The 24,835-nt window shown below is 24.2% G+C and overlaps 6 protein-coding genes and 2 non-coding genes across 17 annotated transcripts in view; 3 read left to right on the top strand and 5 right to left on the bottom strand.

Moving 5' to 3' along the window:
- The first annotated feature begins 3 nt into the window (after positions 1–3).
- Positions 4–2,353, top strand: LOC100576272 (tRNA-splicing endonuclease subunit Sen34). Its single transcript, XM_003249947.4, has 6 exons — positions 4–150; positions 848–901; positions 1,006–1,277; positions 1,391–1,604; positions 1,724–1,882; positions 1,973–2,353. Exons 2-6 carry the CDS (start codon positions 850–852, stop codon positions 2,173–2,175), a joined length of 900 nt encoding a protein of 299 aa, XP_003249995.1. The 5' UTR covers positions 4–150; positions 848–849; the 3' UTR covers positions 2,176–2,353.
- On the bottom strand, positions 2,234–4,407 carry LOC411618 (39S ribosomal protein L27, mitochondrial). Of its 3 annotated transcripts, none has more exons than XM_006561977.3 (4): positions 4,292–4,407; positions 2,887–2,964; positions 2,576–2,739; positions 2,234–2,483 (listed from the first exon to the last, which is right to left on the bottom strand). In XM_006561977.3, exons 1-4 carry the CDS (start codon positions 4,326–4,328, stop codon positions 2,280–2,282), a joined length of 483 nt encoding a protein of 160 aa, XP_006562040.1. In that variant the 5' UTR covers positions 4,329–4,407; the 3' UTR covers positions 2,234–2,279. The 3 variants fall into 3 exon arrangements, with proteins under 3 accessions (XP_006562040.1, XP_006562041.1, XP_395088.1); XM_006561978.2 differs by lacking the exon at positions 4,292–4,407 and adding an exon at positions 3,369–3,497; XM_395088.6 differs by lacking the exon at positions 4,292–4,407 and adding an exon at positions 3,213–3,293.
- LOC409134 (T-complex protein 1 subunit alpha) lies at positions 4,325–7,389 on the top strand. Its single transcript, XM_392660.7, has 10 exons — positions 4,325–4,516; positions 4,875–4,960; positions 5,053–5,181; positions 5,260–5,357; positions 5,495–5,605; positions 5,714–6,119; positions 6,218–6,420; positions 6,496–6,688; positions 6,755–6,918; positions 7,004–7,389. Exons 1-10 carry the CDS (start codon positions 4,444–4,446, stop codon positions 7,212–7,214), a joined length of 1,674 nt encoding a protein of 557 aa, XP_392660.2. The 5' UTR covers positions 4,325–4,443; the 3' UTR covers positions 7,215–7,389.
- Positions 7,390–8,052: 663 nt separating this feature from the next.
- LOC411619 (double-strand-break repair protein rad21 homolog) lies at positions 8,053–13,304 on the bottom strand. Of its 2 annotated transcripts, none has more exons than XM_006561972.3 (13): positions 13,231–13,304; positions 12,607–12,774; positions 12,138–12,367; positions 11,835–12,018; positions 11,605–11,764; positions 11,311–11,503; positions 11,002–11,225; positions 10,702–10,922; positions 10,434–10,613; positions 9,931–10,302; positions 9,732–9,863; positions 9,507–9,662; positions 8,053–9,442 (listed from the first exon to the last, which is right to left on the bottom strand). In XM_006561972.3, the coding sequence occupies exons 2-13, from the start codon at positions 12,748–12,750 to the stop codon at positions 9,317–9,319; spliced, it is 2,322 nt and encodes a 773-aa protein (XP_006562035.1). In that variant the 5' UTR covers positions 12,751–12,774; positions 13,231–13,304; the 3' UTR covers positions 8,053–9,316. The 2 variants fall into 2 exon arrangements, with proteins under 2 accessions (XP_006562035.1, XP_003249994.1); XM_003249946.4 differs by having other exon boundaries at positions 12,897–13,301.
- LOC102653955 (protein NDUFAF4 homolog) lies at positions 13,068–15,322 on the top strand. 3 transcript variants are annotated; one of them, XM_026440476.1, is made up of 6 exons: positions 13,068–13,082; positions 13,248–13,313; positions 14,083–14,239; positions 14,569–14,660; positions 14,742–14,940; positions 15,240–15,322. In XM_026440476.1, exons 3-6 carry the CDS (start codon positions 14,095–14,097, stop codon positions 15,320–15,322), a joined length of 519 nt encoding a protein of 172 aa, XP_026296261.1. In that variant the 5' UTR covers positions 13,068–13,082; positions 13,248–13,313; positions 14,083–14,094. The 3 variants fall into 3 exon arrangements, with proteins under 3 accessions (XP_026296261.1, XP_026296263.1, XP_026296262.1); XM_026440478.1 differs by lacking the exons at positions 13,068–13,082; positions 13,248–13,313 and adding an exon at positions 13,730–13,753; XM_026440477.1 differs by lacking the exons at positions 13,068–13,082; positions 13,248–13,313 and adding an exon at positions 13,857–13,894.
- A 1,209-nt stretch (positions 15,323–16,531) lies between these two features.
- Positions 16,532–24,835, bottom strand: part of LOC409172 (xaa-Pro aminopeptidase 1) — a 36,846-nt gene continuing 28,542 nt past the window's right edge. For 3 of the 5 annotated variants that reach the window (XM_026440479.1, XM_026440480.1, XM_026440481.1), the window contains 12 exons: positions 22,747–22,970; positions 22,536–22,577; positions 22,002–22,181; positions 20,900–21,017; positions 20,302–20,680; positions 20,013–20,133; positions 18,589–18,952; positions 18,252–18,485; positions 17,739–17,902; positions 17,542–17,634; positions 16,944–17,175; positions 16,532–16,859 (listed from right to left, as the gene is read on the bottom strand). In XM_026440479.1, the coding sequence (XP_026296264.1) occupies positions 16,837–16,859; positions 16,944–17,175; positions 17,542–17,634; positions 17,739–17,902; positions 18,252–18,485; positions 18,589–18,952; positions 20,013–20,133; positions 20,302–20,680; positions 20,900–21,017; positions 22,002–22,181; positions 22,536–22,577; positions 22,747–22,970 (2,174 nt within the window). In that variant the 3' untranslated portion in view covers positions 16,532–16,836. Of the gene's footprint in view, positions 16,860–16,943; positions 17,176–17,541; positions 17,635–17,734; positions 17,903–18,251; positions 18,486–18,588; positions 18,953–20,012; positions 20,134–20,301; positions 20,681–20,899; positions 21,018–22,001; positions 22,182–22,535; positions 22,578–22,746; positions 22,971–24,835 lie in introns of those variants that run through there. The other 2 variants (XM_006561971.3, XM_026440482.1) reach the window with 2 other exon arrangements.
- On the bottom strand, positions 21,236–21,450 carry LOC113218755. The gene has a single exon (XR_003304635.1). It is a non-coding gene; the product is annotated as a small nucleolar RNA U3 (small nucleolar RNA).
- TRNAA-AGC lies at positions 23,129–23,201 on the bottom strand. Its single transcript has one exon. It is a non-coding gene; the product is annotated as a tRNA-Ala (tRNA).

Raw genomic sequence — 24,835 nt, forward strand, 5'->3', positions numbered from 1 at the left:
CTTCTTCCTTCCCCTTCTACCAAAATAATTATTCAGAAATGATAAATAGCGACATCTGTTGAATTAAAATATTTTTGCTATATTTTAATGTTTAATGTTTTAACACAGACAAGATATAAGATACAGAAAAGATATATCATTATAAATGAGGTACAGAATAAACTTAGCCAATAAGATACAGACTAAATCTATTATTTTATCAAAATTATCAAAAATATTATATTTCATATTTAAATTATCGATTGTTCAATGAATTAGAAATTTTGAATGATTTGATTACATATAATTTAATTACAAGATATATAATAAATTTAAATCATTCATAAAATAACATATTTTTCTGTGTTCTAAAATACTAATTGAACAAGAAATGAACAGTTTTATATATATCTATGATTAATTTAAAGCGGTTAATTTAAAAATTATGTATATAATGCAAAAATAAAATTATTTTTTATTCACATATATTTAAATTATATTATATCACATGTATCTAAATTGAGATTTCATATTTTGAATCCATTCCTTTTCTTTATAATATAATACAATTTTTTTTTAAATGATCTGTTATTAAAACATTTGTTCAAAGATATAATATGAGTGATATATGTGTAATGATTTTTGATATAAATAATTTATCAATTTAAATATATTTAATTTTGCTACTAATATATGTTTATATCAGTATCTAATATTTATGATTGATTAAAATCAAAAATATATGACAAAATGAATTTAATATTATAATGAAAAATATACATTTTTAATATTATATATAAAAAAATATTTATATAAAATAATAATAATTACACATATTTATGAAAATTAAAACAAAATTATATTTCAGAAATGATAGATTTAATTTTATCAAGAAACAATGTTTATATATGGAGTGCAGAAGGTAATAATTCCATTTTTATTTTTTAATTTGTATGGAATATATATAATAAATATAACTAATAATTTATTTTTAAACTCAATTTTTATTTTTTGTTTTATTTTTAGATTGGTTAAAACTTAGAAAAGATTATCGAATAATTGGAGAATTCATAGGTTGTCTTCCAAAGAAACCAAGACAAGATATATTTTTAGGTCTTCCATTACTCTTACAGCCAGAAGAAGTATCTCTTTTACTTGAAAAAAAAATTGCAAGGCTTATACAATATTCATGTTTTCAAAGAGCACCATCTGATTCTTTAAAACAAATTTTTGAAGAATATAGAAATATATTATATGCTGAACAAGAAAAATGTTTAAGGAAAGAAAGACAAAAACAGGTTATTAAAAAAATATTTCTTAAAAACATAATAGTATTTATATATATATAAATGCTTAAAAAAATATATTAATTATATATGTATATATTATATATATGTATATATTCTTATAGGTAATTGGTATGATGGATAGAATTATAGAAGGAAAAAAACGAAAAATACTTGGGATAGAAACAAAGAAGAAGAAGACAAAAAAATCATTATCAGATCCAAAAGTACAAACAGCATTAAATAATATTGAGATAAATAGACAGGATCTATTAGAAGAAGAAATGGCAAAATTACCTAAACTAGATAAAAATGAAGCTTTGATTCAGATTCATACAGGTATTAAAAAGAAATATAAAATATTTATACAAGATAATACAGTATGAATAATATATGCATTATAGTTATATATATCTAAAATTTTATTTCTTAAATATTTTATAGAAATATGTTTTTAGTGTATCCATGGATAGATAAAGATATAAAAACAGTAGAATGGAAATATCCCTCTAATTATAAACAACAACTTCGATATAAAACATATAAAAATTTATGGGAAAAAGGATATTATGTGTCAAGTGGAGAAAAATTTGGCGGAGATTTTTTAGTATATCCTGGTAAGACAAAATTTTATTATTATAATATATATTGTTTGCATATGATTAGTAAATTTAAATAAATATTTTAATAATTTGTATTTTTTATAGGAGATCCTATTATGTTTCATTCTCAATTTATAATTTTATGTAAACACGAAAATGAAGAAATTCCAATAACTGAACTTTCAGCACAGTGTCGAATTGCTTGTCATGTTCGAAAGACACAAGTGTATGCTTTTTTTTCTGAAAATCAAAGTATAAAATATCAATCATTTCAATGGGCAGAAAATGCTATGTTTGAAAATGTTTAAATTTTACAAAAAAATTAAATAACTTTTTTTCTTATTTATATCTTTAATTTACAATTAATTCAAATAATACAATATAATTTATTTATTATATATAATATTTTCACTTAAAGAGTATCAATTAATACAAATCTATTATGTTGTGATTCGGGAATAACATTAAAATGTTTTTTATATATAACATTATTTTCTCTGTCTGCATAATTCAGCCTAGCCCAAGAACGAGACATATTTGGATTAATCTTTTCACAGGTAATCATTACTTTTCCACTTTCTAAAGCATATAATGTACCATTTTTACCAAAACCAACCTATGAAATAAATTTATATGTATTTCAATAAAAACATTTGAACATGCTACCAAATTATCATTATATACAAATAAAATTACAATTATACTTACATATAATCCTGGATGAAATCTAGGTTTAAGTTGTGTAGCTAATATTGTAGATTCTTTAACATAATGTCCATCTTGTACTCTCCATCCTCTATGTTTTGGTATTGTGCGAATAGGTGCATTACGTGTACTAGTACTAGATTTCTTTGATGCATATCTTACACATGCTATTAAAAATTCATAAAACGAAAAATTATTATATAAACAAACAACATATACTTTTTATATGAATTTAAAATATTTATCATTTTTTTTATTATAAAAAAAATTAAGAATAATACTATATAAAAAAATTAAAAAAACCTTATACTCACCTAAATTAGTAGTAGTATTTTTCACGAGAAATTTAGAATTTTTAGTGCAAGTAAATAATTGTGTTAAGAGTACCATATCTGAAATTTATATAAAAATAATTATTAAGTATATCAACTTTTAATAATTTTTTCAATTTTAAAGAAATGATAGATGTAAAGAAAAAATATTTAAACAAAATTATTAAATATTTATAATCATTAATTTTATTCACTATTTTTTTTATAAAATCAAGTCACTAGAAATAATCAAATCATATAACATATGTGTTTCAGTTGTTAGTTGACAAAATCTTAATATCAGAATTGATATTGTAATATATATTTACTTTATAATTTTCATTAGATCGACTGCTTATTTTATAAAAATGGAATATATTTATAAATTTTTATCTTAGATATAAAGTTGAAGTTTGATATTATATTTTTAAACTTATATATTTTTATAGTGTATAAATATATTTATATATTTATATATTATATACTTATATATTTTTTTGGTGTATAAAATAATAGTTTTAATTATTAAAATTTAATAGTTCAGAAAATATTTGTATGCAGAATTGCAAGTTTTTGTACATTATATATTATAACGCCATGTTGATTTTTTATTTAATTTGATAATCGGATTCTGATTGAACAATAAAAGACCAGGGTTTGTGTCATTTAAAATATTTGAAATAAAAAAATACAAACTGTATTATATTATAGATCGAACTCGAATATAATAATTGAAAATTTAGATTTAGAAAATTTAGAAAATTTAAAATAATATTCTAAGAATTAAATATGAAAAGGATAATATCTCTGCAATTATAGATATTAGTTATAAAAACATTTATGATGACAATTTTTTTATTAAATAAATAATTTTATATATAAAATTAATTGTAAAAAATTAATATATTTTATAATAATCATATAAAATTTTTTACTGATAAAGAATGTAAATTCCGCTGGTATTTTATTATCCAATCAAATTGTATAAAAAATTTTCTTTCTTTAATCAAAAAATTATTTGAATTTGATTGGTGTTTCAATCAAATTGAATAAAAATTCAATATAATTAAAAATTCTAAAAATTCGCAATTTTGCATACAAATATTTTTAAATATTAATTATTTTCGAATTTTGTATATAAATAAAATATTAAAAAATTAAAAATTTGATTGATCGAAATAAAGATTTTAAAACTTAAATTTAGTCTATTTTAGTCTATTTTAATTTATAATTTGGATATATATTAAATGATTTCATGATTGGTTGTATCACAAATAAATATTTATTTTGTTTTAAAATTTATAATATATATTAAACGGGTACGTTTCTAAAAAATAATAAAAAGAATTTTTATTATCCAATACTGATACAGAATAATTCAACCAATAGGAAATAATATTGAGATTACCTTTAAAAGGAAAGTTGGTATAGGCATCGATGATCATTATTATCAATGGTATACACACGCGGATAATTTTATGGTAGTATTTCTATCGGCAATTGAGATTTTTATTCCTGTACAATTATAATATTGATTGAAGTAAAAAAAAATATTTCAAAATGTCAACTGTTGCTAGTCCTTTAGTTGTTGGTGGTGTTCGACAATCTGGAGCTCCTGTAAGAACACAAAATGGTATGTTAGTTATTCATTTTGTATAAGAATTTGGTTATATTTTATTTAATCTTTATAACGAAATAATGAAATACAGATTTTTTATTTTATATAATAATTTTATTTTTATTAAAATTTTTAATTATATGAAATTATTATTATAAAATAATTTATATTTATAAGTTTTTACTTTTTTACTGTAACTATTATAATATTGATATAATTATTTATAATACATTAAAATAATATTTAAATTATTATTTCTAATAGAATTTTAATATTTATGAATTATTTTTTTAAAAAACTTAATAAAATTCAAATATAAATTTTGCATATTGAGTATAGTTATTTTATTCTTATTTATTTTTTTGTTTTCTAGTCATGGCTGCTTGTGCAATTGCTAATATAGTAAAGAGTTCTTTGGGCCCTGTTGGTTTGGATAAAATGCTCGTAGATGATATTGGTGTATGTAAACATTTTTGTAAAATATATCTATATAAAAATTAATTAAATTATTTTTTAAATTTGTATTTTATATGTTTGAATTAATATTATAGGATGTTACTGTTACAAATGATGGAGCAACTATTTTACGTTTATTAGAAGTTGAACATCCAGCTGCAAGAGTTTTAGTAGAACTGGCGCAACTACAAGATGAAGAAGTTGGAGATGGAACTACTTCAGTTGTAAATTCATTTAATTTATTATATTTAAATATTATTTTTAAATAAGATAAATAAGATTTAAATAAATTATTTAAATAGGTAATAGTGGCAGCTGAATTATTAAAAAATGCTGATGAACTTGTAAAACAAAAAATTCATCCAACATCTGTAATTAGCGGTTATAGGCTTGCTTGCAAGTAAATAATTATCAATTTATTTTTAAAATTTATTAAATAAAAAAATAAATATTCTTAAATAATAAAATAAAATAGTAAAAATACTCTATATTTATATTTTATATGATAATAAAGACATTATATCATTTATATTTTAGAGAAGCTTGTAAATACATTCAAGAACATTTAACAGTTGGTGTGGATGAGCTTGGAAGAGATTGTTTAGTTAATGTAGCAAAAACTTCAATGTCCAGTAAAATCATTGGAGCGTATCCTTTTTTTTATTCTGTCATATAAAAAAATTAAATATGTGCATTTTATTTACTACTAGTTTATATTATTATTATTATCATCACTTCCTTAATAAATTCATTTAGTGATGCTGATTTCTTTGGAAACATGGTCGTAGATGCTGCAAATGCAGTAAAAGTTAGTGATGGAAAAGGAGGATTTATATATCCTGTGAAAGCAGTTAATGTTTTAAAAGCTCATGGAAAGAGTGTTAGAGAATCTGTATTAGTGCAGGGTTATGCATTGAATTGCACTGTAGCTTCTCAAGCAATGTCTAAAAGAATAATGAACGCAAAAATTGCATGTTTAGATTTCTCTTTACAAAAAACAAAAATGAAATTAGGTGTAGAAGTACTAATCACAGATCCTGAAAAATTAGAAGCGGTACGCCAACGTGAAGCAGATATTACAAAAGAACGTATACAAAAAATTCTTTCAGCAGGTACAAATGTTATTCTTGTATCTGGAGGAATTGATGATCTTTGTTTAAAGGTACACTAAATATTATTATAATATATAAATATTATTATATTTTCTTATTTTAAAAAGATAATAAAATTATATATAAATTTTTAATATTATTTTAATAGTATTTTATAGAAGCTAAAGCAATGGCAGTTCGTAGATGTAAAAAAGCAGATTTGAAAAGAATTGCAAAAGCTACAGGTGCACAATTTCTTACTTCTTTAACTAATATGGAAGGAGAGGAAAGTTTTGATTCAAGTTTTCTTGGAGAAGCTGCTGAAGTAGTACAAGAAATGATATGTGATGATGAGCTCATTCTTATTAAAGGGTTTGTTCTTTAAGATTATTATTTGATACAAATGATATAATTAAAATTGAAATTAAATTTATATTATTATAACAGACCAAAAGCAAGAACAGCAAGTTCCATGATATTAAGAGGACCAAATGATTATTATTGTGATGAAATGGAACGATCTGTGCATGATGCATTATGTGCAGTAAAACGAGTTTTAGAGAGTAAAAGTGTGGTTGCAGGAGGTGGTTGTGTTGAAGCAGCACTTTCAATTTATTTAGAAAATTTTGCTACATCACTTGTAAGTTTTCTTATAATGTTGTAAATTATTAAATTATTTTTGTACTAAATATTTTATATTTTATAGAGTTCTCGAGAACAATTAGCTATTGCTGAATTTGCAAGATCATTATTGGTTATACCGAAAACATTAGCTGTTAATGCGGCACAAGATGCTACAGATCTTGTTGCTAAATTACGTGCTTATCATAATTCCAGTCAAACGAAAGCAGATCTTGCAGATTTAAAATGGTAATATTTTTTAATAAAAAATTCTGTATGTATTAAAATTTCTTTCATATAAGAAATATAATATTATGTTATTAATATTTTGTAGGGTTGGTCTGGATTTGCTTGAAGGTACTATTAAAGATAATAAAAAAGCTGGTGTATTGGAACCAGCTATTTCAAAAATAAAATCTCTGAAATTTGCCACAGAAGCAGCAATAACAATTCTTAGAATTGATGATATGATCAAATTAGATCCAGAACGATCAAAGGATAAATCATATCGCGATGCAATGGAATCTGGTGAATTGGAAGAATAATATTAAAATATATTATTTATCCTTTTTTCTTATAATTTGTTATACTGGAAAAATTAAATTATAATTTACTACTATTTTACAATTTAGCGATAAAAAATCACTAACATTTATGTTAATTTGTTCTCATGAATGAATTTGCTAATAATAAATAAAATAAAGCTTTTACATAGAAAAATGTTGTGTATGTATTTTAGAATTTATTCCAAAAAATTATATAATACATATTAATATGAAAAAGATTATATACAAAATTATTTTATTACATAACTTTATTATTTATATGAAATTTATCATATTAACGCGGTTTACTATGAAATATTTTAGAAAAGATAAGAACTTAAAAAATACTGAATATAATGTATTATTATTATTTATTATTCAAAATATAGTTTTTAAAAACGAAATACAATGATATTGAAAAAAGATTTTAACTTAAAATAATAATTTTATAAATATATTATAAATAATGCATTGAATACATTTATTATGTGAAAAATATTTAAGTATATATTTAATTATATTTAAAATTATATAATAAAATTAGGTATTTTAATATATTATAATTATTTATCACACATATATTTATACGTACTATATGTATTAAAAAAAAATATACTTAAAATTAATATTAATATTTTAATACATTTAATAATTTTGATATAAGTAACAGTTTATTAATAGAAAATAATGAATTAATTTTTAAATATTTTAAATATTATGTGATATGTACTTTAGGGTTTAAATTTTAAAGAAAATATTTCAGAAATTTTTTTTTATTTTATAAACAGATGTATATTAATTAGTGAATTATATGATTATTTACAAAAGGCATTTCAAATATATGATATAGCAATCGATTTTTTTTTATGATACGTTTTTTAACACCATTACATGCGTCATGATAATTTATGTTGTTTACTGTGCACGTTATATTTACAATGTTATACGATTGATTTTAAGAAATTATCAACATATCAATTTGATAGAATATAGCATTTTTCAAAAAATATAATTTAACATTTGTATTCCATAAAACTGATATACATATATGTATAACAATAAATTATCGAATACTATGATTAAATTACGTAAATTATAAAATTATATTTTTAAAAAAATAGAAATCGAACAATTATCATTTTATATAATTAATAAATTTTTTAAAATATATTACGAAATTATTTAATAAAAATATTAAAAGAGAAAAGCAAATTGAAAGAGGAATCAGCTCTTTGGAATGTTGTTCACAATGTAAATATAAATTAGAGGATCGCATAAATTTTCAGTAATTTATAAACAATAACTGTACAGGTTATGTCAAGTGTACACAAAATATATAGTAAACAATATTTATATAAATCTGAAAAATAATTTAAATACACTATTGATTTTAAATGTATGTAATATGTAAAAGTATTACCCATAAAATATTCCCTTGATTCTTCATTAATAATTGTTTAATAGTAATTAATATGTAAGTACTCTAATAATAATAAACAAAATTAAATTTTAATGTTCGTTAATTTTTAATTTGAAAAATTTTTAAATATTTAAAAATGAATTTAAACCATACATAATCTCATTTTATGAAATTTTTAACAGAATTTTTTATCAAATTATCTTACACAATTATTAGTAATTTTGGACCATTCTGCAGTTTGGATGCAAAAAATTTCTAAATATTAAGATATAAGATATTTTTATTATATATTATTATATACAAATCCTGATTGGATAATAATAAATTTAATAAGTCAATTGATTTTTTATCAATATAAAACATTATTTGTTAATGATAAGTTTGTATATTTTTAATTGAATTTTTTTTATTATAATAAAAATGCAGAAGGTCCAAAATATTTCTTCTTTTGTTTATACAAAACGAATACATTCCCCAACCAGGAGTTTAAAACATGATTTACAAAATTTTTTTATCTTACGCAGATATTTCAAGTTATAGTAATTTTATATTATTTTACAATATTCAAGTTTTTTTTCCAAAAGAACGTAGATAAATCGCTTATTTTATGTGGTTAAAAATAGCTACACTCTTCTTTCTCCGTTTTTAACAGTAAGTGTATGGTAAGAAATACCTAGCAGTTTTATAATGCAGGATTTTCGAATTTTGGTCCTTTACTGACTACAATTTCAGTATATGGATATTCTTGATTGAGTTCTAATACTTGAAACTTTTTTAGAACTAATAACGTGTAAAATTTTTGTGCAACCTAAAAAATAAATTAATAATATAAATAATATAATTTTCTGTTAATTACATTCTGGAATACGAACCTGTTTGCGATTGTTTTTATATGCCATTTCCGACAATGTCAGTCTATCTTTGGTATCTAGTTTACTTTTAATAACATGATACATATGTGATGCTCTTTTATTAAGAACTCGTTCTTCAAATTGTTCATAAGTTTCATCTATTTGTTGTTCTTCTTGCTATCAAAGTAAATAAACTGTATAATATATTTATACTTTTTAATATAATTAAATTAATATTATACATACAGGTCCTACAGATGGAGGAAATTCATAATCTTCATGATTCCATGGTGTTGCTGGTCCTCTTTCTGATACAGCAGGTGTATGTGGTGGAGGAGGATGTTCATCATAACCAATATAGGGTACTTGAGGTTGTGCCTATTATATATTCAATTTTTTTAGTATATATATGCAATATTATTTACATATAAGAAATATAATTAACCTGATCATAGCCCATATTTTCCATCTGAGGCATTTCAACAGGTTGTGCAGGGGTAACTTCTGATTCTACTTGAGTAGATGGAACAACTGGTTCTTCAGATGTAGTAATAGCATCATTAGTAGAAATTTCAGGGATTTCTGAAGGAAGTAAAGGTGCTTCAGAAGGTAAAGAAACCATTTCTACTTCTTCAATAGGAGGCACTATACCACTAATTTCAGATACTGATGATTCAGTTGGTAAAGATACTTCAGGTGGAGGTATTGGTGATTCTGTAGGAGGAAGACTTGATTGAGGAACTATATTAGGAACTTCCACTGTTTCAGGGACAGTTTCTATTGGAGGAGGTACTGGTGCTGGAGGTGGTGGCCTTATCTAAAAATAATAAAATAAATTAATTATTTAAACTATTTTATTATTAATTAAATTATAAATAATAAATTATAAAAAAATTGAAAATAATAGATAGAGAGAGAACAAAAAGAAAAATAAATAATATAATGTACCTCTTCATCTGCTGGTGCTTTTCGTTTGCGAGACATTCGTTTACTAAGAATACTTTGTTCATATGCATCAGGTTCTGCAGGTTCTCTCATTTGTTCTAAAGACATATTTTCTTCTTCACCTACTAAACGTCCAAAATCTTCATGATCATAAGATTTACTAGTCAAATGTCGTTGATAATTCTATATCATTAAAAAATAAAATTAGTTTTTGTAAAGTGAAAAATATATTCTGAAAATGAAAATATGAAAAATATCAATAATAATCTACCTTAAATAATACACGTGCTGGTATTGGTCTTCCTGGTAAAGCAAATAATTTTTCAACTCCGCCAGTTTCTTTCCAATGCATTAATCGTTTTGTAGGTGGAGCCAAATCCAATGTTGTAATAATATCACTAGTATCTGATAATTGTGCCTTCATTTCTTCACCAGAAATATTTTTTACTTCATCCACAATAAGTTTGCGTTTACGTTTTGCTTTTGTAAATCCTAATATTTTATATAAAATTATATTTATAATAATTATATAAATGTTACGATTGAAATAAAATAATATTATATGATAAACCTTTTAAAGCAGATGCATCAACAGGTGCAAGAGCAAAACTTTCTTCTTCATCATGTAACAATGTAGTTTGATCTTGTAAAGGTGGAGCTTCTTCAATAGCTTCCATTGGACGTTCTTCAGGAATAGTTGGTGGAGCAGGAGTGAAACGACGACTTGCAACACTTATTCTTCCCTCAATTTCTTCACCAGGAGCAGCTGGAGAAACAGGTCTGGATTCATCAGTACTGTATAGAAGATATTAAATTTAATATAATAAGATAGATAAATTTATTCAATATGCATATATTTTAAATTTATTATTTTGATTACCTCATTCCTCCCATAGGAGATGGTGGACCTCCAAAACGATCTCCCATTTCTTCTTCTGATTCATCATGTACAGAAGGAGGTCCTCCAGGAACCACACTTGGTTCTTGTGTTTCTGTTACTGTACTAACTTCAGGCACAGGTACTTCACCCATGGGTGCTTCATCAAATAAACCACCTTCAAACAAGCCACCAGCTAGATAAAAAAAATAAATGATATGTATAATACATACAATTATGATACAATAATAATTAAATAATATAATTTTTTTATTTATATTAATTTAAATTATTTACATATGATATCTTGACCAAGATGACCACCAAAACCATCATCTCTAATAGGCATATCTATATCCATTGCTTGTGCTGTTACTGATGGACCTGGTACTGGTTCTTTTTCTTTTTGTTCTAAAGTTGCTTCTATTCCTGGTCCATCAGTGAATAACATATGAGTCTAAAAGATTAATATAAACTTTATATCGCATAAATAATATTAATGTATAAAGTAATAAAAAGAAATATACTTGATCTAATGATGGTTCTACAGCACCAGCATGCCTAAGTAATTCTGGAGGTTCTGCATCAAAACTCATGTCACCAAATCCTTGATCATGTGTAACCAAAGCTAAACTCCCATAATCTTCTCTCATAGTGATCTCCTCTGCACGTGATTGATTTAAACTAAATTGTGCTTCAATGTCAACATCTCTAAAATAAAAAATTAATATTAAATAATTAATGTTTATAATTTAAAATAACTTTGTACTTTTATAAAATTTATAATAAGTTTAATTAATAAATTATTTAAATTGAATATATATATTTACTTTAATTCTGGCATTGCTGTATCAAAATCATGAAATACTTCTGGTAATGTTATAGCTGTTACAGCAGCTTCTCTATGTTCTTCCGGTAAATCTACCATACCAGGCCTAAAGGCCATTTTTATTTTAACAAAGGCTTCATTACAGTCAGCTAAGAGATATTTAGCCTTTCTTGAATATATGCGTACTACACCCAATAATAAATGACCAGATGTTCTTAAAGCCATTTTCACCTATATATGTAATGTTATATATAATGAATATGAATTATTATATGTAATGTAATTTATTAAAATAAGTTTATCAATAAGTTTATTAAAATATATTCTATTCTAAAAGATATTATATAATCTTGAAAAATATAAAAATATAAGTTATTATAAATCAAAAATAATAAGAATGTTATAAATTTGAATTTATACATATAAATAAAAATAATAGATTAATTAAAATAGATTTATTTTTCAAATACCTTTGGCTGTAATATACCATCCACAGATTTTTCAATATTTGTTTCAAATACATGAGCTTTTGTCAATTTTTTATCCCAATGAGCAGCTAACCAAATACGCGCTAATGGGCCTTTCTTGGCCAATACGAAATGTGCATAAAACATTTTTAATTTGTGTTATATGCACTTCTACAAATAAAGTAATATCATATTAATAAAATTTGTTAAAAAAGTTTCAGATTGTTTGTAAACACAAAGCCTAACAAAATTATTTCGTTAATATGAATTTTTGTTAGCAACATAATTATCACCTTATAATGATAAAATCAATTGATGTGTCAATTGATGTATAAAGTTAGCATTTTTAACATTTATAAATACTCAAATTGAGTCGTGGGACTCGAACAAATAACAATCATGTAATTTTTCTTAATTTACTAAAATATCAACATCTTTGCACAAGATGGCGTTTCTATCTACAATTTTGGCGGTTACGCGTAAGTATGTTGAACACGTAGTATATTTTATTTATTTCCACATAAGATGTATTACGATGACGTTATCGATAAATCTTAAATTATTATATTCATATTTTATATAAAGTATCATATGTAATTATTATATTATAAAATCGTTAGCACATACGGTATGTTTCTTTTCAGCGCGTCTTCACAAGAACCTGCAACTAATTTCACTGAACGTTCCAAAACTTATTCCACTGATGATAGGTATTTGTATTCGTAAATCTACAAAAATTTGTTCTTTGAAATCTATATTTATATTTTGATAGGAATTAAATATCTATCAAATATTTCAGTAATTGGATAATTATCCTTATTTACTAACATTTTTTTATAAAATATAAATATACTAATATTGAAAAATGGATTAATAAAAAATTATATTATATTATTTTGTTAATATTTAAAAATTTATTAAAATTTTAATTTTTACCAATAGCATTCAGAATTTTAAATTATAAATATTTTTTTAAAAATATTTTTTGTTGTAAAATATAATTTATAAATATTAATGCTTATATTTAATTTATTTAAGAAACATGATAAATATTATTTAAATAAAGTTAAGTTTAAAAAATATGGAATATATTTAATAAAAAAAAATCATTTTATCATAAGAGTATTATTATAATTTATGTGATTACAAAGTAACAAATATTTTGAATAATAGATAATAATAACTTCTAATTAGTATCATAATTTAAAATAAAAATTTTTGCTTTATAATTTGATATTTTAAAAATTCGCTTTAAGTTAAACAGTATTATTGTATAAAGATCAGTAGTGAGGTTGATGTCAATTATTAACCAAATAATTAAAAAAATATAATTAATTTTTTTCAATTCTTTTTTAAATATATATATATATATGTGAAAGTTTTAATCATTTCTATTTAAATAATAATTTTGTTTTTTTTAAATGAAAGATAAAACAATTTAAGTTACAGAGATGTATAGTTCCTTTCTTGTTATATTAGGAAGTCAATAAAATGGGAAAAGTGTATTCTCTACTTCTACGACCAATTCGTACATTTAATATTGAAAATAAAGCACATCGAATTATTTCAAGAGATAAACCTGTGCCTGCTCCTTTACATTCATCAGTACAGAAACAAAAGAAACTTGTAGATGAATGTATGTTTTTTTTTAATATTTTCGATTAAGTTTTCAATTTTTAATTTTAATTTTTTATTTTTTAAATAAATATTCTTATCAAAAAAAAATTCTTATTCAAAAAGAAAATAAATCATTAGAAATTATAGAATGTATATTATATTAAAATTCTATGTTTCAATTAAAATTTAATATTAATTATATTTATTTATTATATATGATTTTAAATAAAAATTAAATCTTAATTATTTAAGATTTGATTTATTTTCTATTTAAATATTTTATTTTTTAAAAATTTGATTATTGTTATATAATATTAATTTATTTGTAAAAATTTTTTTTTATTTTAGTAAAACCTGATTTTATGGAAATTCACTATAAGAAGGATTCTCAATTAGATGACCGTTTAAAAAATGTTTTTGTTAAATCAAAAGATCCAAAGGTATTTTATTTGAAAATGTTATATCATAATATAATTATATATTTATAAAACTATAAAATACAATTTTCTTTTTATTTTAAGGATATACCAAAACAAAATACATCCAAATTACCACAGGATAGAAGTCAACGTTCTTCAGAAGACTATGATTTTAAAACTTATGAGGGTAAATGTAATATAAAACAAGTTATACATTTCATGAATATGCACTATGAAAATCCTAGAGAATATTCTGTAGAAAAAATATCTCTACAATACAAAATAGATAAACAAATAATAGGTAAATATATTACTAATATATAAGATACATTATTATTATTTTAAACAAATATATATAAAAATTATAATATATTGTTATTATAAAAGTAATGTAATTTATATTATAATTTATTATAATATATATATATATATGTATATATATATTATTATAATATTTAATAATAATTTATTAAATATATTATAATTTATTTTGAATTGTTTGTAAACAAAATTTTTTTGTTATTTGAATTTTATATTCTTTTTATTTAAATTTGAAAATATATCTATTTTAATTAACTATATTATGTTAATTTGTTTCAGAAAATATTTTAACGTATTTTAAAATTTTACATTGTGTAGCAGATGCTGAACAATTGAAATTAAATGATGGTAAGAAAAAATAATAATTTTATTTTATAATAAAATTTAAACAACTTATGACATGTAGATAGTATAATATAAATAAATATTAATTCATTAAAAATATACTTATTTTCATTTTACTTTATCTCATTTAATATATAATGATAAAATTCAATAAAAATGTAATTATTATTTCAATATATAGTTATCTTTTTTATATTATGTTATTTTATTTTAATTATTATTTATTTTTTAAAACAGAGATAAAAAAAATATTAAAAATAAGCCATAATGAAAATATTTTAATTTTTTTATTTTTTATAAAAATAAAATTTTTTCTAAAAAATTCTTTATTTACTAATGATTGAAATACATGTTAATATCTCTGTTACACATCTCTTTACACATATAAGTTATATTTACAAAATGTAATTCTATAAATATATATTTTTATATATATATATTTTTTAATATCTGTATTTGTATACTAGATTTTCTATATATAAAAGATTTTTTTAATTCTTTGTTTTTTAATTTTTGATTTTAATTTTTAATTTTTGAGATTAATACTATACAAATGAGATTTAGAATAGATTTAATATTCAATACAATTTTTTCTCATATCTAATTATCTAATATTTTTTTATATTTTTTTTATAAAATTTAATATTTGTTTATATTAGAGATTAAGACAAATACATTGTAATTTTGAAAAAAAAATGGAAAATGTTCATTATTTTATACCTTATCTTTAATCTAATGATAAAAAAAAGATAAATTAAAAATTTTATTATGCAATCAACGTTATCTCTAAAATGTGGTAGATTAAACAAATAAGAGCAAATAATAGAAAAAAGAATAAGAATTGATAGCCAATGCCATCTTCGGTGTAAAAGATATTTTTCCGTCAAAATGTATTTTCAAAATATTCAAAAGATGGCGCTTAATTCTTATTCTATCTTATCTTATCATGAAAAATATCTTTAATATTCAAGAGATGGCACTGTAATTTAATTCTATCCTATTTCTATCCTTGTTGCACTATTTATTTTATTTATATTTATGTTTGATGACGGTATCCTAGAGATGGCACTAATTGTATAATTTTTGTCTTATCTTTTTGTCTTGCTTTTATTATTTGCTCTTCTACTTTTTTTTTTTTGAAAAATACGTTTAAGAGATAGCTCCAATATCTAATTAATTTTATTGCCTTTTTTACCTAAATATAATGATTAAAAGTTTTAATAAAATTTTGTTACAATTTTTATATATTTTAAATAGATATTTTAAAACATATAATGGGATAAAGTTAAGTTCCCATTAAATCCTGTATTTTTGTGATAATATCTCATTCTAATCAATGATTTTATAATCTAATTTGGAATTTAATGATTGCAAAACTGAATCTAGAATTGGCAGTAAGGTATAAAAAAATTAATTTTAACATATATTAAATATAGTTAATAAAACAATTTTTGTTTTTTATATAAACCATTTTTAAACCCTATATATATATATATATATATAATTTATTCATTATTCATTTGAATCTTAATTAACTCCATACATCTGGAAGATCTGAAATACAAAAAGTTTTCAAACTTTCTTTCATCCTGGAAATCTAAAACTTCATATAAATTTTCTTTTCATATAAATACTTACTGAATAAGATGTGATATACAGAAATAAAATAAATTAATACGTGGAATTTTTTAAATATAGATGGTGTCGAATGTGAATAATTGAAAAATAATTTTTCGTCAATTCGTCTTATTTCTGGAATGGTTGCAGTTTTTTTCATCATCCAATCGAAAGCATCCATTCTTAATCTTTTTTTTAATTCTGCACCTATTTCGTCTCTAATTCGACGATTATAATTATTCAGCCATCGTATCTATACAAATATTGAAATATATTATTGAATAAAAATATAAAATTATTATTCCATAAATCTCCTAAATTATTAAATTAATTTAAATTTTTCATCCTTCTTTTCTTTCTTTCTTCTTTTTTTTAACAAATAAATATCATTGCAAATTCATTTTTTTTTTTAGAGAAGAATCTCTTCAATTTTTATGATTTATTTATGATAAACTTTTAATACATTTATTAACAAAAAAATTAAACTGAAAATAATCAAGATACGTGTACAATTGTAAAAACAGAATCTAAAAACATCATTAATTATGCAATAATTCGAACATCTTAATTCTATCGCGATAAAATGGTCGAATGTTAGATTGTTCATAAAAATACTCACATGAGACGGATTTAACATATTATTATCGATCAATTTTGGTTCATATGGAACTAACGTAATATCTCTGAATTTCAAGAATATTTCTGAGCCTTTCTAAAAAAAAAAAAAAAAAAAAGAAAGATTATATATTTTTTACCAAGAATAATATATTTCTCAAATTTTTAATCAATATCAATTGATTTGATTGACCTACTGACTTTGCCTGCCACCACTGTTTCAAGGACATTCTCCAAACGTATACCAAAATCGCCTTGCTTGTAATAACCAGGTTCATTCGATAAAAAAAATCCTGGTTTTAATTCGATAGGTCCGCAAACTTTATCTGATGTTGCAACATGTGCATACGATATACCAATAGGCGCTAAAAATATGAACACTATGATTAGTACGAATTATCAATAAATATACGAGAAATATTATGAAAAATATAATTTCTACTAAAATTTTAAATTCAATTTTTCACTTAATTAATTCGACTTTCGAAAATTAATTGTACATCTTTTTTTGTTCTCTCTTATTTCTATTTAAATTCCAAAGATATTATTTATACAAGAAATTAATATCTCTTTGATTGTTTTGTAATAATCATCATCATTGGTGAAATGGAAAAGGCCGCGATTGAAATATATTTAAATCGTATAATTTTGAATCGTACGATTAATCGTTTATGAAATTGAATCTTTAATTTTTTCCAAAGTAATGAGACAAACATTCGTGGACAGACAGAAAGTGACCGATCCCGTGGCCAGTTCCGTGCAAATAGTCGTAACCGATGTTCCATAATGGCTCTCTTGCGACGATGTCCAATTGATTGGATTTTAAATTGCTTGGAAATATTAAAGAGGACAATTGTATTGCGCCGATTAACACTCTCGTATACGCTTTTTTCTGCTCTTCTGTTGGTGTACCGAAATGAAGCGTTCTTGTCACATCTGTGGTTCCGTCTGAAAAGAGAAAAAAAAAAAATTAAAATTATAACAAAAAAAGGAAAGGAAAGGAAATTAAGATACAATTAATTATCTAAATGTATAAAGTATATAATTTAACCTAAATATTGTCCCCCTGAATCCACTACCAAGGTGGACGTTCTTCCAATTTTAATATTTGTCAAATTGTTTGGCTCGTAATGGGGAATGGCAGCATGGGGTCCGTATCCAGCGATGGTGGGGAAGGAGATTCCTTTATTCTTCTCCTGTTCATAACGAAACTCGTTCGCCAATCTGGCTACCTGCATCTCGTCCCAACCATCCGAATTCAACTCGTATTGCCATTCCATGTATGCGAGGAAATCGCACATCGCCACGGCATCCCTTAAATGGGATCTTCTCATTCCTTCCGCCTCGATTTCATTCTTTTGGGCTCGCAAGCTTAACACCGGCGATGGTTTTGGCAACCGTTTCTCCGGAGGAATCTGCAAGAATAACATCTCTTTTTAATTTGTTGAAAAAAGAATATTGGAATATTCGAAGATGGTATTAAAGTTAACTTAATGTTTATATAAATTAATTGATATATTGATTAAAATATATAAAATATTTTGAGATATCTAAAAGAGAAAACATAAAATTGCAAGTACTTAAATTAATAAATGATTATCAATCGACAATATTTTTGTATACCAATATTTTTTTATTCATCTTTGCCTCTAAAACTTCCACGAATGTATAATATTTTTTTGTAAACGAACATCTCGTTTACAAAGAACTCAATATATTATTACTATAAGATTTTAAAATAATAATTTTCACGATAACCCGGTTCTTTGGATCTCTGTAAAAATCATCGCATAAAAATTCTGACAAAAGGTTAATCAATGCCTATTAATCGAATACTATTGCAAGATCGCTTATACATTTAGAATGGGAAGAAAACTGCTCCCTGATTTCTGATGCCGCGGGCGTCCAGGCGTCTCGAAGCACCGGCTATCATGTCGGGAAGAAGGTGAAACCGTTCACTCACCACCATGTGGATCGTGGAAATAGCGCGTTATACAACACCGTTTCATCTTCTATTTATTTATTCACGATTCACCACTTCCATGCCTCGATGAGGTATTCGACAACAAGAAATGAACGTGTGCAATGAACGACGGAGATGGAGGAAATGTTTAGTCTACGTCTATGAACGTGTGTCAGTTTGTCACGTGGGGATCAAGCTAAGCTCAACAAGCTCTACGGAGATAGGAGAACATGTTAGAGAAGGTGTACTTTCGCCTAGGATTATCCGCTCTAATACGCGTACAGTTGGGCCTCGATAAAATGGCGGGAATTATGGATTTCTATCGGGATGCACGGTTTTTAATTTTAATCCTTTTTCATTTCAATAAACGTTAATATATATCGATGATTAAAAATTTTTGAGCGAGTGAAGAGAAGAATGAAAGTTTGTCAAAGTTCTTTTTTGATCAGCTATGAATTATTTGGACTATTTTATCGTCTGAAATTTGATTAGATAATTAGATTTGTACATACAGAATTGAATATCTCCATAGAAGCACCTGGACTGTAACCACATCTCGTTGGCAACCATACTGAATTCCAAGCTTGAGACATTGTCCGTAAATCGTACCAAATGGAAGTGTAATTATGCCATCTACAACATATGTGTATATTAATATAATTGTAAAAATATCAATTAAAATTTATACTTTGAATATATTGTCATATGCATTCAAATTAATAAACATTCGGATTTTCTTTACCAAGGCATAAAATTCTTTCTATTAATACGAATATTTTTAAATATCATTGCTGTACTTACTTCACGCAATTTGCATGCGAGCAAAAATCCATTTTCAAGTGCTCCTCCACCGATCGTAAAATTTTGTGTCGCGGTGTGTACAGATGTATCGATTCACCGGTAATTATGGCATACGCTCTGAGAACAGGTGTGTGTGGCAAATCGTATCCGCGAACGTTGAACAACCAGGCTATCTCATCGAGTGCCGTGAGGACCAGAGCGTCGGCCTTAGATATCTCCATTTCGATACGAATCGACTGAATCTTGTCCTGCCATGCTCTTCCGGAATATTTGTCCGGTAATGGATACGCCGGATGTGGATTGTAATTCGGTCGATTGACCTGCCAGATCAAGTCCACCAGGTTGTTACGGACAGGAACCAATCTTATGGACGAATTTGCTGGACACGAACGCTATTGTTAATTCGAAAGCAATCTCGTTTGAGATTGAAGCAAATTTCATGGATGAAAACTATGAATGAAATAGATTGAATGTGTTAATCGTGGAATTACTATGATATTGGAAATGATAAATGGTGAAATTGTGTGTATAAATTTAAAGTATGTATACACATACACAAAATAATATTAGTTAAATGTTTGGCGGTAAATTTTATTACCTAATTCATCTTCCCAAATTTCCCAATCAATGGCAGATACGAGTGTTGGATCGGCGCCAATACGTACAAGAGCTTGATTGTGAAATTCATGTATCAACCATTCAGTTATAGAAGGAACCTGTAATTCCATTTTATTTTTATCATATTATTCATGAATTTTTTTGTGTAAAAAAGAATGAATAATATAATTATATCGTAAATGCCATAACTTATAATTTTATAAGGTATTAATGAACATTTATTAGTTTCATTAATTTATATTTTTTATTAGTAATATAGTAATAATATTATATTCATTTTTAATTAATATTTGTGTTTATTATTTTAGAAACAGAGACCACTCAGAAAGCCCCTCTCCCATCCCCCTCGTACTAAATACAAGGGGTGAACGATCATCGATAACTGAGAAATTGAAACAAAGTCAATTTCTCGAGTTTTCCTCACGCTCAAGGAGAGGTGCTATGCCTCCTCATCGTGGCTGCATCAACTCTACGTTAGGGCAGAGCTTTGAGAAGATCTACTACAGAAACGATCCTGTGAAGTACGATCTTAGTTTTTCGCTGCTATTGCGGCCTTTATATTGTACTTACTACTCAATCTCAACTGTGAGAGAGCGTTTAACTAGTTAGCCACCTAGCGGTAGAATTTTGAAATAACCAGTTGCGTGTGGAATCGCGTATAAGTATATATAGTAAGTATATATAGTATATGTATATTCTCTATACATATATCTAAAAATAATTGCTATTATGCAAAATATTATTAATTTTATTTTATTAATATTATAATTAATCGAAAATATTATTTATAATTGATTATAATTGATTAAAATTTATTGATTTTAACTAATAATATTTTCAAGTTTTCAAATATATATTAATATAATTTTGATATTTTAGATTAAAATAATTTTATTTATTTCAAAATTAAATAATAATATAAAATGCAGTAATAATTTTACAAATAATTTTCAAATTCAAATAAAATTCTAATTAAAGAATGTTGAATTATATTATATTTCATATTATACTTTTTTTTGCAATAAATATAAATCATTCTTTTGTTATAAATTTTTAAATACAAGTTCATATGTTGAACTTACATCTTCTCTACCACGTTTCATGAGTATCCAATTGCAATCAAGTTGATGATCCGCCTGAATATAATATCTTCCATCGGTCCAGAACACAGCATTGTTCAAAGTAATCACAGCTTCTCCAGCACTTCCGTAGAATCCAGTGATGAATTCTCTTCTCATATCACGAGGATCTAGAGAATCACTCTATCAAAAACAGACAGATTTAATCTTATACATTCGATACAATATTGAATTAAAATATTACAAAACGCTAGTGATTGCTAATAAAAGAAGAGCTGCACTCATGATTAGAAAATCACTCGAAATTAAATAAAATTTCGATAATATTCGGGACATTTTGAAAAATCTAAATACTTATTTACTAATAAATAAATAAAACTCCTAGAAAATATTATTGAATACAAATTTTTCCAGATTCTTTATGATATTATTTGTTACATTTATTATAAATATTTGTATTCTAAAGTTAAATTAGTATTGAGATTATGAAAAGCTTCGAAATTATGCAAATTCAAAATTTCACACAAATTGCTATACCTCCAAAGGGCCCTCGCGGCCATGATAAACCAAGTTCATTGTCTGAAAATTGAAGGATATGGAGGAAAAAATTGTAGAAATAATATTACAACAATTTGCAAACATAAAATTTTAAATTTAAGATTTTTATATAATAATAAATTTATAATAATAATAATAATTATAAATATTTTATAATTTATCATTCTTAATGTAAATATATAATATTCACCTGATGTGCGTCATCGGAAGTGACTATATATCCATCAAGAGGTGGTCCTTGAATGGAAGCGACCCGAGTCATTTCCGATCTTAATTGTCTCAATCTTAATGATGTATCTTGTCTATTGGCTGGTTGTTTGTGTGCAATTGCTGGACAATGGGATCTTTTTGCTCCGTTATAGTTCAAAAGTGGCTCGACGATTTCGTTTTGAAAATGGTACGCCTTTGTCAAGCCTAATTATAAATTAAGATTTTTTATTAAAATAAATTTTCTTTTAAGTCAGCGATTTTTAATGATAATATATTAATAGTATTTTACTTAAAATATTAAATGAATATTTACTGTGAAGTTTTTATTATTTAAATAAAAAAAATAAATTCAGAAGTACATTTGGAGGCGCCGGGTATCGATCCCGGTACCTCTCGCATGCTAAGCGAGCGCTCTACCATCTGAGCTACGCCCCCGATGTGATAAGAGTACTAAGAATGTCGTATAGTACTTGTATAATATTTCATAATTGTATATATGATAAAAATTTAAGAATAATTTCATTAAATGCATTTATTACGTCTATTTATATATCAACTTTTATAATAAGTATATATTTTATACAGTATATATTATATTTAATATATATTATTTAAGAATACTATTTTTAAATCATAAATTATCCAATTTTGTTGAATTTGTGGAAAATGCTTGATATATTTAATTTATAAAATCAAAAATTGGTTTATTATTTTAAGAACTGCTCAATTTCATTTTTCATCAATTTTTTTTTTTTAATACATCATCGATTTAATTCTATTCAATAAACTAAGAATAAAATTATATTGAAATAATATTTCCATCTCTTTTTTCAAAATTTAACAAATTTAAACAAAGTAGACTTTATCATATCTATTATTTCCTTATTTCCACGTATTCAACAATTCACAGAATATCCAATAATTCAATATTCTCGAGTTTTCTTCGTCCCACAGAGAAACCATTAGAGGTAACCTGTATAAAAATAGACATTAATGCCCGTGGAATGACACACGCATATCCTGTGGGAATCCAGAGGGTGTGCTGAGTGGTGCTTATATAACAGGAATGCAGTTTCACCGAAGAGGTCAGCCATTCCGAAATCCACGTTTCGATCGGTTTCAATATCGACCTTAACATTTTATGGTAATAATATTATAATTTCACACGATTCCCTTACGACAATCGTATCTACCAACGATTTTTGATCGACGACTGAATATATTTCCTAAACGTCGAGTCGGTACTTCGCGGTACCGTACCGCGATTACCTTAATTTAGGGAAAATCGATACGACGTAAATGATACAACAAGAAATCTTTTTGTTATAACTATATAACGTGCAAGGGGGTAACCAGGTTACCAAATTGTTTAATTTAATAATTTAACGTAAATATCAAGTAATATTAAATATGTTACTAGGAAAGTAGGAACGTCTAGTAGGTGAGTTTGTAACTTTACAATTTTCACCCCCGCGAGTTTTCCATCCTGTTCTCCAACGGTAAACGTTCCGCATTATCGTGATTTTCCTCCATTTCGATTTCATCAATAAACGTTCTCGATGCTCCGTCCTTCCTTCTCGTCCCATATCTTTTTATCTTAATTATAAGTTTGAAGAATGAAATTATTACGTGTCATTCACGTATACGATCTTCATCGTAATGTTCGAGTATTTATGTAAGCATCGAAATTGTAATTTTACGTATTAAGAACGTATTTCGTACGATAAACTAAACTTTGAAATGAAACACGAACGACAATGACACAAAATTAATTTCATTTTTGTGTCGTATTTTGTATAATTGACATTTTTATAGAACCAATAATGATTGTAACGAAATTATTAAACGAAAGATTATTTGTATTAACTTTTACTTTAGAAACAAAATTATACGTATACAATTATTTCCATAATAATATTTTAATTTTAATATTCATGCAAAAAATTATACAAAATTATAAAAAATTACACGATATTTTTTACGATAACAATCATTATTCTATTTAAAAATTACGCAATAACTGATTCAAAGATTAGAAATATGGGAGGAATTTTTTAAAAAATTATTTT

The sequence above is a fragment of the Apis mellifera genome, linkage group LG4 (assembly GCF_003254395.2).
Source record: "Apis mellifera strain DH4 linkage group LG4, Amel_HAv3.1, whole genome shotgun sequence".
NCBI lineage: Eukaryota > Metazoa > Arthropoda > Insecta > Hymenoptera > Apidae > Apis > Apis mellifera.

What these genes read in the sequence shown, in the direction of transcription:
- LOC100576272 (XM_003249947.4), top strand. Translation starts at nt 850, where the DNA reads ATGATAGATTTAATTTTATCAAGAAACAATGTTTATATATGGAGTGCA. An exon ending in TTTGATTCAGATTCATACAG is followed by an intron (nt 1,605 to 1,723) that starts GTATTAAAAAGA and finishes ATATGTTTTTAG; the next exon opens with TGTATCCATGGATAGATAAA. An exon ending in AGATTTTTTAGTATATCCTG is followed by an intron (nt 1,883 to 1,972) that starts GTAAGACAAAAT and finishes TATTTTTTATAG; the next exon opens with GAGATCCTATTATGTTTCAT.
- LOC411618 (XM_006561977.3), bottom strand. Translation starts at nt 4,328, where the DNA reads ATGATCATCGATGCCTATACCAACTTTCCTTTTAAAG. An exon ending in AAATACTACTACTAATTTAG is followed by an intron (nt 2,740 to 2,886) that starts GTGAGTATAAGG and finishes AATTTTTAATAG; the next exon opens with CATGTGTAAGATATGCATCA. An exon ending in GATTTCATCCAGGATTATAT is followed by an intron (nt 2,484 to 2,575) that starts GTAAGTATAATT and finishes TTTATTTCATAG; the next exon opens with GTTGGTTTTGGTAAAAATGG.
- LOC409134 (XM_392660.7), top strand. Translation starts at nt 4,444, where the DNA reads ATGTCAACTGTTGCTAGTCCTTTAGTTGTTGGTGGTGTTCGACAATCT. An exon ending in TCCAGTAAAATCATTGGAGC is followed by an intron (nt 5,606 to 5,713) that starts GTATCCTTTTTT and finishes AAATTCATTTAG; the next exon opens with TGATGCTGATTTCTTTGGAA. An exon ending in AAAATTTTGCTACATCACTT is followed by an intron (nt 6,689 to 6,754) that starts GTAAGTTTTCTT and finishes TATATTTTATAG; the next exon opens with AGTTCTCGAGAACAATTAGC.
- LOC411619 (XM_006561972.3), bottom strand. Translation starts at nt 12,750, where the DNA reads ATGTTTTATGCACATTTCGTATTGGCCAAGAAAGGCCCATTAGCGCGT. An exon ending in TAGAACCATCATTAGATCAA is followed by an intron (nt 11,765 to 11,834) that starts GTATATTTCTTT and finishes TTAATCTTTTAG; the next exon opens with ACTCATATGTTATTCACTGA. An exon ending in TCTCCTATGGGAGGAATGAG is followed by an intron (nt 11,226 to 11,310) that starts GTAATCAAAATA and finishes TCTTCTATACAG; the next exon opens with TACTGATGAATCCAGACCTG.
- LOC102653955 (XM_026440476.1), top strand. Translation starts at nt 14,095, where the DNA reads ATGGGAAAAGTGTATTCTCTACTTCTACGACCAATTCGTACATTTAAT. An exon ending in AAAGAAACTTGTAGATGAAT is followed by an intron (nt 14,240 to 14,568) that starts GTATGTTTTTTT and finishes TTTTTATTTTAG; the next exon opens with TAAAACCTGATTTTATGGAA. An exon ending in TTAAATCAAAAGATCCAAAG is followed by an intron (nt 14,661 to 14,741) that starts GTATTTTATTTG and finishes TTTTATTTTAAG; the next exon opens with GATATACCAAAACAAAATAC.